The sequence below is a fragment of the Apiospora phragmitis genome (assembly GCF_038363925.1).
Source record: "Apiospora phragmitis strain CBS 135458 chromosome Unknown utg000010l:1.0-9815664.0:1.0-9183399.0, whole genome shotgun sequence".
Lineage (NCBI taxonomy): Eukaryota > Fungi > Ascomycota > Sordariomycetes > Amphisphaeriales > Apiosporaceae > Apiospora > Apiospora phragmitis.
The window spans coordinates 1,126,260-1,140,047 of NW_027117409.1; the positions used below are offsets into that span (position 1 = coordinate 1,126,260).

At 53.9% G+C, this 13,788-nt stretch overlaps 5 protein-coding genes across 5 annotated transcripts; 3 read left to right on the plus strand and 2 right to left on the minus strand.

Annotated features, from left to right (window-relative positions):
* Position 1: 1 nt before the first annotated feature.
* On the plus strand, positions 2-5,076 carry PG994_010140 (uncharacterized protein; the record flags this gene model as incomplete). The annotated part of the gene is given in 7 exon segments (XM_066861549.1): positions 2-369; positions 444-614; positions 629-2,358; positions 2,412-2,900; positions 2,917-3,150; positions 3,195-3,475; positions 3,490-5,076. Coding segments are annotated over 7 exon segments (4,860 nt in total), but the record flags the coding sequence as incomplete, so codon positions are not given.
* Positions 5,077-5,393: 317 nt separating this feature from the next.
* PG994_010141 (Itaconate transport protein) lies at positions 5,394-7,343 on the plus strand (the record flags this gene model as incomplete). The annotated part of the gene is made up of 4 exons (XM_066861550.1): positions 5,394-5,430; positions 5,489-5,914; positions 6,131-7,026; positions 7,104-7,343. Coding segments are annotated over 4 exons (1,599 nt in total), but the record flags the coding sequence as incomplete, so codon positions are not given.
* A 629-nt stretch (positions 7,344-7,972) lies between these two features.
* Positions 7,973-9,397, plus strand: PG994_010142 (uncharacterized protein; the record flags this gene model as incomplete). Its single annotated transcript, XM_066861551.1, is given in 5 exon segments — positions 7,973-8,023; positions 8,170-8,331; positions 8,369-8,686; positions 8,754-9,159; positions 9,177-9,397. 5 exon segments carry the CDS (start codon positions 7,973-7,975, stop codon positions 9,395-9,397), a joined length of 1,158 nt encoding a protein of 385 aa, XP_066710661.1.
* Positions 9,398-10,809: 1,412 nt separating this feature from the next.
* Positions 10,810-10,992, minus strand: PG994_010143 (uncharacterized protein; the record flags this gene model as incomplete). Its single annotated transcript, XM_066861552.1, has 1 exon — positions 10,810-10,992. One exon carries the CDS (start codon positions 10,990-10,992, stop codon positions 10,810-10,812), a length of 183 nt encoding a protein of 60 aa, XP_066710662.1.
* Positions 10,993-11,190: 198 nt separating this feature from the next.
* On the minus strand, positions 11,191-12,639 carry PG994_010144 (CAF1 family ribonuclease domain-containing protein; the record flags this gene model as incomplete). The annotated part of the gene is made up of 4 exons (XM_066861553.1): positions 11,191-11,290; positions 11,335-11,960; positions 12,017-12,127; positions 12,187-12,639. Coding segments are annotated over 4 exons (1,290 nt in total), but the record flags the coding sequence as incomplete, so codon positions are not given.
* Positions 12,640-13,788: the final 1,149 nt, after the last annotated feature.

Below are 13,788 nucleotides of genomic sequence, written 5' to 3' on the forward strand. Positions count from 1 at the left end.
GTGGAAAAGACTACGAGAGAAGGCCAGATCGTCCTCTGAGCCGTCCTCGGATTCCGGGACAACGCTGACACCGGATATCCAAGTCCATCCAGAAGAGGCTCCTGGTCCGTCCATCACTCTTCCAGAGCGGCGACATTCTAGTGCGGCTCAAGAGATTCTGAAAGACCGACAAGGTCGGCGAGGCTCGGAAAGGAGCAACCTCTCGGATGTTCACGGCCAGCTTGTAGCTGCGGCAGCCCCTGACTCGAGCCATCGGAGACAACGGTCATACGAACGGCGTGAGGATCCGCTGGGTCTCCATATGCTTCACCTGCCGGAGCAGAGCCGCACCGTTGACATTCTTTTTATTCACGGGTTAGGCGGGACCAGGTGAGTAGTAATTCCCAGCGCGCATCTCCTGTCAAATAATGGCACCTTTCAGCTCACATAAATCATGATCTTAGTCGACGTACATGGTCCAGAAATGGGGATCTGAACTATCTATGGCCTCAGCTCAGGCTTCCTAACGGGCCCGGATTCTCACGTTTGGCTACAATGCGCATTATGGTGAGTCGCAGTGACGTCCTACAGACAGGCCGGGCCAGACCCAAGCTGACCATCAAAATCTACTACTTGTAGCTTCTAAAAGTCAAGCTTCTCTCTCCATTAACGATTTTGCCAAGGACCTCCTTTTCCGTCTGAAATATGGCGAGAGTGGAGCGGAGCGGATGGGCCAAGTCCCCATAGTCATTGTAGCGCACTCGATGGGAGGCCTCGTCTTCAAGAGAGCTTACATCCAAGGCCAGCTGAATGAAGAGTACCAGCCGATAGTCGTGAGCATTAAATCTGTCTTGTTTCTCTCTACGCCTCACCGTGGGACCGACTTGGCCGATACACTCAACAAGATCCTCTCAAGCTCCATATTTGGCCACTCCTCCAAAGATTACATCAATGAACTCACACAGAACAGTCTTACGATAGACGAGTTGAACGAATCTTTCAGGCACTATGCTGGTAATCTGCGCATCTTCTCCTTCTACGAGACGCTCGCTACCTTCATCGGACCGAAATCCGTGAAAGTCCTGGAAAAGAACTCGTCTACGCTGGGTTATCCGAATGAGACTTCCCAACCCCTTAATGCGGACCACCATGAGGTCTGCAAATTCACCTCCCCAGAAGATCCGAATTACCAGTCAGTCATTGGTGCTCTGCGGAGTGTGGTTCAGCCCGACTACGAAGAAGCTGATATCCATGTTGGCGATTACGCCAACGACATGAATCGGATAAGCAAAATGCTCGGGCTGTCAAGTCCACCAGATGACGATCTGGCCTTGCTGCGCGATTCACGGAGAGCTGGCACTTGCGAGGGCCTCTTTCGCCACGACAAGTTTGCTGAGTGGTGGGATTCGTCCAGTCCCCATTCGCGAGTTCTCTGGCTGCATGCGAAGCCCGGGAGTGGGAAGAGCGTCCAAGCTTCTCTCGTGGTCGATCGTCTTCTCGAAGACGACAAGGCGCGCTGCAGTTATTACTTCTTCAAATACAGTGATGAGAACAGACGATCGTTGGGTCCAATGTTCCGGTCACTGGCATATCAAATGGCTCTCCATATGCCGAGCTTCAGACAAGCTCTGTCTGAAATGTCAGAAACCGGGACAGGCCTCGAAAAGGCAGATGGACCTACTGTTTGGAGAACTGTCTTCAAGGGAGTATTGGCGAGTCTATCGCTTCCACCCAACCTGTTTTGGGTGATTGACGGACTGGACTCATCAGAGTCTAGTCGGACCTTCGTAGATCTTATCTCTGAAATAAGGGGCTTTAAGGGCGTCGTGCGGATCCTCGTTCTGAGCCGGCCGCTCTCTCATCTAGCCCAGGCATTCCAGAGGGCCAAACGCACCATCGATGTTACGGCGTTACCACTTCCCAGTAATCTGGGAGACATCGAAAGGGTCGCAGCCGAAGAGATAGAATTATTCATTCCGGACAAAGAATTCAGAGATGGGACCGTCAAGAACGTCATGCGGAGTTCTGAGGGGAGCTTCCTCTGGGTCTCTCTGGTCATTGACCGAATCTCCAGGTGTCATCTGCAGGACGATGTCGTGAGGGTTCTGGAATCTACCCCGAGCGGCATGAACGAGCTGTACGAGCGAATGGTCTCCACAGTCTCCAAGCTCGATATCGACGAGGAGATCCAGCTGGCCAGGATACTCCTCAGCTGGGCAACTTATGCTAAGCGGCCACTTGCTGTCGAGGAATTGCGAGAGATTCACAATGCTCAACTGTCTAAAGTCATGGACTTGAAACACACCGCAACTGAGGTATGCGGTCAACTGGTGGTCATAGACTCCCAAAGTCGGGTCACCCTTGTGCACCACACAGCGCGTGAGTACCTGAGAAGTTGCAAGAAACTGCCATTTGATTTCTCCCGCGGGCAGTTCATGAAGATATCTTCTTGAAGTGCTTCGGTTTGCTCCTGAGCCGAAACCTACGCACACGAATTGCTCAAGGCAAAACGCCCCAGTTTCTGTCGTATGCTGCCATCGCCTGGATATTTCACCTGCACACGTGCTCTGCGGAATCGGAACGCGTACTCGACACTTTGGTGAAGTTCTTCCAAGGAGCCAATTTGCTGGCCTGGATTCAGTGGCTTGCGATGAGAGGTCAACTCTTTGACCTAATCTCAGCATCCAAGGCAGTGAACGAGTATGTCCAAAGGAGGAAACGGGTGGACTCGAACAGAGCACCCCTTCTGCACCGCTTGACCGATATTGCCCTGCTCGAAACCTGGGCCGTGGATCTGCTGAAGATTGCAGCCAAATTTGGCAGTCATCTGCTGGAGGACCCAAGCATTATATACACTTGCGTGGCACCTCTCTCCGCGACGAGCTCAAACATGCATCAACAGTTCACTGGGAACGCTGTAAGTATTAGTGTCTCCAGGTCTCACGGATAGTGATTGGGATGACTGTCTGGCCAGAGTGTCGGGCGGCTCATCTCAGACGATGCAGGTCGACGTTGGCCCTCAATACCTGGCCGTGGCAGACGACTCTCCCCAAGGCAATATAACCCTGTGGAACACAACCCTTTTCCAGGAGTCCCGCACGTTCTGTGCTCTGGAACCCATTTTTGCCATCTGCTTCAGCCTTCTGGGGCCTGTCTTGCATCTTATGGCATGTCAATGACCAGGGTGTGGAAGGTCAGCGATGGCGCATTATTAGCTATCGTCGACAATCCGCACCGGGCACGAGCGATATCGATGAGGTTTACGAGTGAAAGTGATATGATAATTACTACTGATCTCCGAACTGTTCATCGCCTTTCGTTGGATCAAGACACAGCCGCGTGGGAGGCCTTTGAGAGCTCCTTGCTAGAGGAGACGACCCTTCCCGAGGGTGCTTTCCTCAATTCACCATCATCGGTGGCGTTCAACAGCGATAGTACCCAGATGGCCGTTGCCTACCGAGGTTTCCCCTTATCTGTCTGGAATATTGATCCGCCGGTAATGGTAGCCAGGTGTCGCCGGCGCTCCAAGCAAGGCAGACAAACAACAACATGTGGACTGGGGTGAACAGAGTAGTGTTCCACCCATTCAGCGGCCACGTGTTTGGCATATATCGCGACGGAAATATCTTCAAGTGGCTGCCGGATTCGCCTGGCCTCGACACGCACGAAGAGGTGAAGCAAGAACTGGACGCCACGCCCAACGAAATCGCAATGGCCCCCAATGGCTTGGTCTTCGCTACAAGCGGTGTGAAGGGATATGCCAGAGTATACGATTCACACCACATGGCTCTCATATACAAGCTGTCTTCCGAGGACATCATCAAGAGGATACTGTTCAACCCAAACAGCCGTCGGTTCTATGACCTGAGAGGATCCTACTGCAATATCTGGGAGCCCAACTGCCTGATGCGCCTCGTGGATATCAGAAAGGAGACCCCCAGTGACGACGAAAGCATGGTAGGCTCCGAGTGGGAAACGGATTCCTGGTCCGACGGTGGTGATGACAGCCGCAGCGCATCTATATCATTCACGGCTTCGGAAACCTACGCCGAGAGTAAGCCGGCCATTACGGCCGTCGCAGTCTCTGGTAAAGGCGATCTACTTGCCTACGGAAACGACAGTGGAGCTCTGGAGATATACAATGCCCCCGCCAACACCAAGCACCATGTTGTGCAATCTACCTTTGGCAGCATGGGGATCGGCCACATTGCCTGGAGCTGGGACAACAAATTCCTAGCATACTCGCTTCTAAACGGACGGATCGCGGTCAAGTCCCTGGAAAAGGTCCAGGGCCAGGGCGCCAAGAACCCAAAACAAGCTCTGAGAGTGAAGAACTCGATGACAGAGAAGGGGCAAGCAGGACGAGGTGCGCCCCAACAACTGCTTTTCGACAGCACTGCAAGCCACCTTTTCGTTGCAGGCGCGGGGAAGCTCCAGGCTTTTGCGGTACCATCATGGGAGCTCCTGTGCGAGCAGGAAGCTGACAGCCAGAGTGTTTCCCGATGGAGTCTGCACCCATCCGATCCCGAGACGATCATAGCAGTCTCGGCTAACAAGATCACCGGACATCACTGGTCATCACTAGAAGTACAATACGAAATAGCACTGGACCTACAGAACGGAAACCAACATTCCAGTCCAGACTCGCCGATGAGCATCGAGGATTTGGGCCCTTCTTATAGCCCCAATGTCGTGCTAGCTATTACATCTTCAGTCGTTGCTAGTCGCCGCCAACACCACTTCGCCTTGGTGGACACGAGTCTTCTTCGAAAACCACCGGACCAGTGGCCCAACGATCCCCTAATACGCTCACTCCCCATCCCCAAGCGCTTGCCGCAGCCGTCGAACGCCCGCTTGGCCTGCATGCGGATGGACGTCTTGTCTTCCTTAACTAGAGCTTATGGATATGCACTGCTCAGGTCCTGTCCAGCAGCAGCAGCAGCAATGAACACATCACGAAGCACTTCTTCCTCCCCCCGTGACTGGATCAACGCTGCCAGTCTGAAGCTGTGCCACGTGCAAAAAGATGGGTCGTTCGTATGCCCGAGTAAGGGCGAATTAGCACTGGTCAAGAGTGATATGGGTTCAGCATGGTAGAGGGTTACTGCTAGAGGCCAAAAAGGAGATAATGGCATGCCGAGACAGATGAATCGAACTCGATATACTATATATAATAAATTGTAAACACATGAACAGAACTACATTGTGTGCATCATTCTGAGAGCACCACGGTACGCAAATGCCGTGCATTGCTTGTCAGCAATCATTTTGAATCAAGGGCAAAGTCCCCCAGTGATAGTAAATCCTTCCCCTGTTCTGAGAAGGGAATAATGGTAGCCAGAACAAGCAGGTGTGTTTGCTCACTTGGAGAGGCTGCCAAGAAAGCAGCAGCATGCAACTGCACGGCCCGACAGGCTGGGAACCCCGGCCGAACCAACGCCGATAATTGGCGTAGGTCGAACGGTCACCACGATCCATACCTCGCACCTCAATACTGTTTACTTCTCAGCGAAGATGGCCGAACCGGATGCTATCGAACCTGTGAGTGATAATACAGGACCATCACCGCCCGAGACGACAGCTCCTACGCCGTACTCGGCCTTCCAGCCGTGGCAGAAGCGATGGATCATCGTCGTCGTCGCGTTCGGCGGCTGGTTCTCGTCACTGAGCAGCTTCATCTACTTCCCCGCGATCCCGGCGTTGTCGGCGGACCTGGGCGTCAGCGTCGAGCAGATCAACCTTACCGTCACGTCATACCTCGTCATGTCGGGCGTCTTCCCCGCGCTCGTCGGCAACGCCGCCGACAAGCTCAGGCGCCGCCCCGTCTTCCTCGCCACGCTCGCCGTCTACGTGGCCGCCAACGTCGGGCTGGCGCTGCAGCGCTCCTTCGGGCTGCTGTTCTTCCTGCGCATGCTGCAGAGCGCGGGGATCTCGGGTAAGCATATAGTTTCCAATCATGGGGTCTCGAAGACTCTAAACAAAGACTAAAGAACTGGCTTGTACACCCTCTCTCCGCCTTATAGGAACGTATTCTGTGACATATGGTGTCCTAGGGGATTTGTTTACCCCTGCTGAGAGGGGTGGCTACTCGGGCATCATATCTTTCTTGCATGTATCACAATCAATTATATCCCTTGTCGGTTGAAAGCAGTTGCTCATCCTTTCTCTTCGCGAAAAGTCTTAATACGCCGCCCAGTATTGGGCCAGTCATCAGTGGGCTTCTGTTGTTGCGATGGGATTGGAGGGCCATCTTCTGGTTCCTCTCCATCATCTCCCCGTGCTGCCTGCTGTCTATGGCTCTCTTCCTGCCAGAGACTTCGAGGGCCATCGTCGGAAACGGTAGCATCCGTCCTAAGGGGTGTGCATAGAGCATTCGTGCCCATACTGGCACCGCCTGCCACCTCTTCTCGCCGTGATGACGATTGTGATGACGCCGAGGGGCAACACGTGCTCTCGGGAAAACCCAAGTCGGCCTCGGTATTTCCCAACCCGCTCGCATGCCTTCTTCTGCTCCGACATCGCCGCACGGCCATAGTGGTCGGCTGCATGGGGGTTCATTACACCATCTACTCCTGTCTCCAGGCTTCCCTGTCTACGCTGTTCACCGAGATCTACCACGTATCCGGCCTGGTCTCGGGCCTGACCTACCTGCCGTTTGGCGTGGCTTGCGCCATGGCCGCCTTCGGCACTGGCAAGATACTCGACTGGGACTACCGACACGTCGCTGCAACGCAGGGCATGCCCGCTGACAAAACGAGAGGCGACGACCTCGGACGCTTCCCCATCGAGCATGCTCGTCTCCGGAGCATGAAATACTCGGTCGCGCTGTGCTCCTTCTTCATCGTGGGATATGGCTGGTCACTCCAGCAAAGGACGGTAAGGCAAATTCGCAGCATACTCTATCTATTCTATGGCTGGGCTTCCTGTTCAGCTCCTGTACACTACAAAACCATGAATATCGCATATACTGACAGTTTCGTAAAGCATATGGCAGCGCCGCTTGTCCTCCAATTCTTCATCGGAGTGACGGAGCAGGGAATATTCACGGTACGCATTCGAAATCGGCGTGGGGAACTCCTGATGTAGGCCGGCTACCTGGAGACTGGCTGAGTGACTGAATGTAGGGCTTGAGCACATTGCTCGTCGACATACATCCCGAGGCATCGGCCACGGCACAGGCCGCCAACAACTTCATTCGCTGCGAGATGGCGGCGGCCGGGCTTGCTCTCCTGGACCTCATGCTGCGCGGCATGGGTCCAGGTTGGACCTTTGTCCTCTTTGCTGGTCTCGGGTGGATGGTAGCTGCCATGCTGTGGATGCTGGACGCCAAGGGTCTGGATTGGCGCCAGAAAGAGTCTACATAGTCGTGCTAGCCATCGCGAGGTGTATCCATTCCCATCCTATCCCCTAAATCATGGGATAGAGAAAATATATATTCAAATCTATGCGCGTGAAGGCGGAGTGTGATGATCGCAAGCGCCTGTATGCCATCAAGGGACGTATCATGTATTCGGCTCAGAGGCCAGGTAGGTAACAAGGCGAGGGCGCAGGCTTTGGAGGACATGCTATACTTGATTGAAAAATATAAGGGGAATGTGTAGTTGTATTAACTGTGGTAGCAAAGCCCACGAAGAAGTTCAAGAGAAGCTAAGCTCTAAGCTAATAGCATGATCTTGCCAGAGAGTTCATAAAGTAGATTGTCTCTTCAGATGTAACTGCACCTTACCGGAAGCCTGCAAAGGAGATCCCCCGCTACGGTACGCGAGTACTTGCCCAGGGACCATTACCCACGTCTCCACCGAGTACAGCGGCCATTACGGATAGCTGCCGATCCTCTAACAACGTCAATTCATAACTGACTCTTGACTTCGGGAGCTTTACCTTTCCTTATCTCCCCATTCACCCAAACTCTGCTCGCGACAAAGATTGTAAACAAATCCTCAACAAATCCAAGAGCTCCAACAGCTCGACGACAACCAGTCGATTCGCCATTATGGGCGACCGCGAATACGCAAAGCTCGACCATGAGAACCACCTGCTTCTCGTAAGTGGCGCTCTCCCTAGATAGATTCCTACCAGCCAGCCCAACTTCCGCCCACCATAAAATAAGAAACGAGGAACTTCTCTCACTGACCCGAAACCGCAAACAAAAAAAACAGGACCAGCCCCTCCTCCGGCTCCCCCTTCGAGCTCCTCCGCAAGAACTTCCGCTCCGCCCACTATGAAGTCGAGCGCGACGGCTCCTTCGTCAAGAACACGCTCAAGGACACGGCGACGTCGGCCATGAACGGCAAGGCGCGCCCGGACGACGTGCTGCGCTCGCTCGACAGCATGCTGGCCCGCATGAAGGGCGTCAAGCGCAAGCTCTCGGCCTTCGCCGACGAGGGAGGCCCGCCTCTACCGCCACGAGGCCGCCCGCGTCCGCCACCTCGCCGAGCTCTACGCCATGCACAGCACCGAGGACGTCAAGTACGAGGTCTGGAGCCGCGTCCGCCTCGACCGCCTGCTGGTCGATTATTTGCTGCGCGCCGGCTACGGCACGAGCGCCCGCATGCTGGCCGAGGAGCGCGGCATCGGGGACTTGGTCGACGTCGAGACGTTCGAGACCACGGGCCGGATCAGCCAGTGCCTGCGGAACGGCAGTGTCGCCGAGGCCTTGGCGTGGTGTACGGCCGGTGATATCAAGAAGGAGCTGCGGAAGATGGATGTAAGTTCAACTTGCCTCCCTCTGGCGTCCGCATGGTAAGGGTCACTAACATTGGCATGTCACGCAGAGCAACCTAGAGTTCGAGCTCCGCTATCAGCAATATATCGAACTAGTCCGGCCGTACACAAAGACAAAGCTCGCCGAAGCCATCAAGCACGCCCAGAAGTACCTGCAACCCTACCGCGCGTCCCACCCCAAGGAAGTGCGCCAGGCCTGCGGCCTCCTGGCGGTGCCGCCGCAGCGCGCGGCCAGCTACCCGGACTACCGGGCGCTGTACTCGCCGTCGCGGTGGGAGATGCTGGCGGAGCTGTTCAGCAACGCACAACACGCTGCTCGCCCTGCCCTCGATCCCACTGCTGCACATGGCGCTCTCGTCGGCCTCTCGGCCCTCAAGACGCCCGCGTGCCACGTCGCACCCGGCCTCGCTCGCCGCGGCGCCCTCGCACGCCACCAGCCTCAGCCTCGCGAGCTCCGTCTGCCCCATCTGCAGCACCGAGCTCAACGCGCTCGCGCGCGCCGTGCCCTACGCCCACCACACGCAGTTCCCACGTCGAGCCCGACCTGCTGCTGCTGCCCAACGACCGCGCCTACGGCAAGGCCCGCCTCGAGGAGTACTCGCGCAAGGCCGGCCTGCCCGAGGGGAAGATTAAGGACTTGCGAACCGGGCAGGCTCACCCGGCCGAGCTGCTGAAGAAGGTCTTCATCACGTGATTGGGTGGTGTTGTTGCTGTGGGCAGTGGCCAAAAACGTAACGGGGGTAATCACACCACAAGCAAGCAAGCAACAGGGTATTTTGCGACCGGTTGTGTCATTTCCGATTTCTCTTTTTACTTTGAATCACTTCCCTTTTTTTCTAGCTATAGCGGCGTTAAGGAACTCTCTAGGGTGACCTCTCTCCTGAGAGGTAGGGACGGAGTTTTACAAGGTTTACACGATCTCTAGAGACAACATGAATGAGACACTCTCTCACTGGGTTGGCGTTAGATAGGGGGAATAAGGGGCAATGGCATCATCTCAAGGCGTTTTTCAGTACTTTCCATTAACTCCTACTCTGTCCTTTTTTTTTCTCCTGGGATTTTGTATCCTAAAGGGCAATGCAGTCCATGTCGTGTAAAGTATGTTTCAAAAGGGATTATCTTAGCGAAAAACCATTTACAAGCTTTGCAAAATCCTCAAATCATGGTATTTGTTATTTGCTCTACTCACGTTGGATACAATATAACATATCTCATTCGGTCTAGTAAAGGTGAAGATGATTGTTCATGAGCGAATCATGAGTTACTCTGATTCGTCAGTCCCGCCCAAGCGAGTTCTGATACTCCATGTAACCCACATGAACAGGCAGATACAATCATCTGGTCCGTCCAGGGGTACAATACAATACCCTATGTGGCCTGCTTCTGTTGCACAGCTGTATCGTACAGTAAGGGCCCTGCCATTTCAACATCCATCATCGCCAAGAAGCCGTGTATTGTGTTAAGGCCGAGGCACTCATTCCATTTCCAAAGCAGGCTCGAGGTGTCTGTTTGTATGTGGTAATAGGTATTACTAATAAGTACCCTTAATCAGCAGTATACATTCCTAAGAGCCAGAAGAAATCCAGACATTGAAATCACGTACGTAATACACACCCGCATAAAAAAAAAACGTTACACATACACCATTCGCCTCGATACCCAACCAAAGCCAAGCCCATGTCAATAGGGGTAGGATAAAGACAGAACGCAAGCCATCTAGAGATCTGATGGCAGCATAGCTTGCCATCATCCAACTCCTGAATAAGCAGCTCATCCGCCCCTCCCTAGAAGCAACAGTCAGTCAAACATAGAACTTCCACCGAAACCATTCACCAGCCACGTTGGAGCGCGAGAGAGAAAGAGAGAGAGGTCATGAGAAGTGCCAAGCAAAAAAATAGACCGCTGAAAAGGACGTTATATTCACAACTCCATCCCCGCCCCCTTTTCCGGACCGCTTATGTTTAGGGCCTCCCAATGGGCCCCTCCCAAACAAAAAACAGCCGAAGAACAAAAGGGCTGCAGCAACAACCGCTATTTCCGCCCTTTCCCTGAAAATTTCATTTCACCTAATGGTACATACACCTATGATGCTTTCGCGCTGCACTGTCAATAATCAATTGTTGGTTGGTCCGCCTGGTCAACTATTTGACCCTCCCGGGCGAAACTCTGGAGCATGCGCTCGTAGCTCACGTCGCCTTTGCCCATCAGCAGCACCAGCGACTGCCCCTCTCGGGTGAAACGCCGGAGCATGCGCTCGTAGCTCTCGCCCTGGCCCGTCAGCGGCACCATCTACTGCGCCTCCCTACTGCGAATTACCTAGCTGCTGCGGGTGGTGATGAACAAGGCACCTTGATGATAATCCTATCTCCCTTGTAAGTATGACCCAAACGCTCCGAAGACGCCGACGCCGTTGCCGGGGGTCATGGCATGGAAGTTGTTCCCGTTCGTGTTATGGGACTGCGCCGCCGCCGGTGTCGTCACTGAGCCCTACGCTAGCCGTACTCGGTGTACTGGACCGTTCGTGGCAGTTCCTCCTCCGTTGCCTTGCTGTGACGGGGCATTGTTCTCCTTCTCGTTGGCCATATCCCTGGCCGTGAACAGAGGCAGGTTCATCGTGCCGCCCACGGATACCCCCAGATCTTGCCTGCATGATCTGGCGAGATGTCTCCGTTGAAGATCTTCTCCCGTATTTGGAAGAAGATCTTTCCGGTCAGCAGACTGTCGCTGGCAGCTTGGTGTGCTGTGCCAACGCGCTTTATCTTCATCGACGCGGCTGTGGATTCCAAACCTGACTTCTGCTCAAATTGCTGCAGAATCTCACTCGCGGACGGGTCGTTGGGGGTGAGGCGACCAAGCGAGTGCAGTTTGATGGCGTACTTCATGAGATGTTTCACGTCGTATGTTGTCGGAAACCATATCTTCATCAGATGGTCAAAACGTGTACCATCGTTGGGAAGTTCTTGGTCCATGAGACACTTGGTGAAGTAGCCAAAGTCGTATCCACCGTGGAACGATAACCATTTCACGTCCTCGACTTGAACTAGGCCCGAGCTCGTCATAAGGGTGGCAAACTCGTTTGATACGATGCCCTCTCGCTCCAGCCGGTCGAAGTCGATGCCGGCCTCACGCAGTGATTCGATCGAGCTCTGGTTGGCCATGTCTTTATTAATGTCGAAGCGGAAGTTGAACTGCCACGCAATCGGCAGGTTGCCGTGGGTTGAAGTACTTCGAATGTTTGGTCTCTTTTGCATCATTTCCTGCGTGGGCTTGCTCGGCGGTTTCGCCCTTCTCGTTGAATAGTGGCTATGCCCACCTGGATGATCTTGAGCATGTCCACGTTGACTCGTAGTGTCTGGTAATGGTAATCGCTCTTATCAATAAAGTTGCCCATAGGTCGCCCAACAATACCGGGGAACTCTGTGTCCTGTTGGAGGGGTGCACCGTTAGCTTACCACGCTCCACCACCGCGGAAGAGTTGCTCACCATCGCCACATATTGGTAGTCATCAATCAAGTCCCGGAGGAGACCGATCTCGTCGTCCATGTTATTCCGCCATACGTCTCGTATACGGCTCTTATTACCACCAGCTTGTCGTGTAGAGTGATCGCCGCCCATGACATGAGACTGTTGGTGAGGGTGTTGCTGCTGTTGTAATTGCGCGGCATGGGCGAACCCCATCCGAGCAGCATGACTATTGAGCCCGGTCTGGTCACCACCCACACCGAAGCCTGCGTTGGCAACCATTCCTGATCCTAGCCCGATACCGTTTGCGGCGCCAAAGGCACTCAACTGAGGATTAGTCAGGTAGCCTTGAGCCGCCAGCGACGGTGGTTGGTGGGACTGAGAGGGTGCGATGGGAATTGGTGTGTATACGGGGAGATGGTGGGTGGTCCATTTTGGAACCGCGAAGGAGGTTGAGGAGGCATTTTGTGTTCGCTAAGAGTACTGCATGTACGTGTTTCGGTGTGTTGAATTGCTTTTTTATCCTATTCGCAATAGCTTCTTCATCCCTTGGGCGAGAGGGTTGGCCGTCATGGAAGTTGCCGTAGCCGCGGGCCGCCACCAGAATGGATAAAGATGCAACAAAGCTATATTGTCTGACCAGATGCTGCGGGTTCTTGTCTGGGCCGTTCGAGTTGCAAGAGGCAGACCAAAGGAGCAGCGGCTGTTGTTCACTGGTGAGCTTGAGAGTCAAGCTGTCCGGATCGCGGTCGAGCTGAAGATTGGATGGTCGAAGGTGGGTCTGCTCTGCTGCTGTTGGGCAAGCCTGCAAGCGTAGACGGGATTGAATGTGTGTCGTACGTCCCAGTCAAGGACGAGAAGTAAGTGTGTATTTTGGGACGAGTAGTTGCTGTCTTCTTCGTCTTGTCGTTCGCAGGTGGGACGTGGGGAGGATAAAAAGAGTGAGAGAGAGTAGTGAGAGAGTAATGCGCAGGTTTGGATGCAGCTACTTTGGCGATACAATCAGGGTCACTTGTTCAAGGCTGGGACACAGTGAATGCACATGGAGTGGGTAAGGTTGATTGGGAAACCCAGAAACCCACCAGCCTCGTGAGCGACTTCCGGGATTTACAAGGCCCGTGCAATCAGGCGTGGCGCGGGGCTGAGCCACAACTCTATAGCAGCCGTCGTATCAATCGATTGGCCAATACGTCTTACCCAATCAGACGGTTTTAAGTCAGCGCAGTAAAGCTTCATTGTCATCTTGTGTAGCTTCTTTCTTCCGTACTATGACTGAAAACTCATCGTTGCGAATACGTTTACGTAACCTCAGTTCTCAGTTGCGGGTTGGAGGTGGATAACAAACAGTATACGGATCAGCTGGTTGGACAACAGGATAGCAGGTAGCCAGTGAATGATGGATGATAACAAGCTTCATCCAACGAGCCACTGAGCAGTGAGCACTAAAGCACTACGAGGTAATCAGTCACTTGTGACCCAGAAGCAGTAGTCAGCAAGATTCATGTATGTGGAGGCTGAAAGCCACGGCCTGGTATTCATCACTCCTCTACAACCCTCGTGTCCACAAGCAAGCTGCGGTCCTAACTACAGCCCACTGGAAGCATCCCTTATTTGACCATTTCA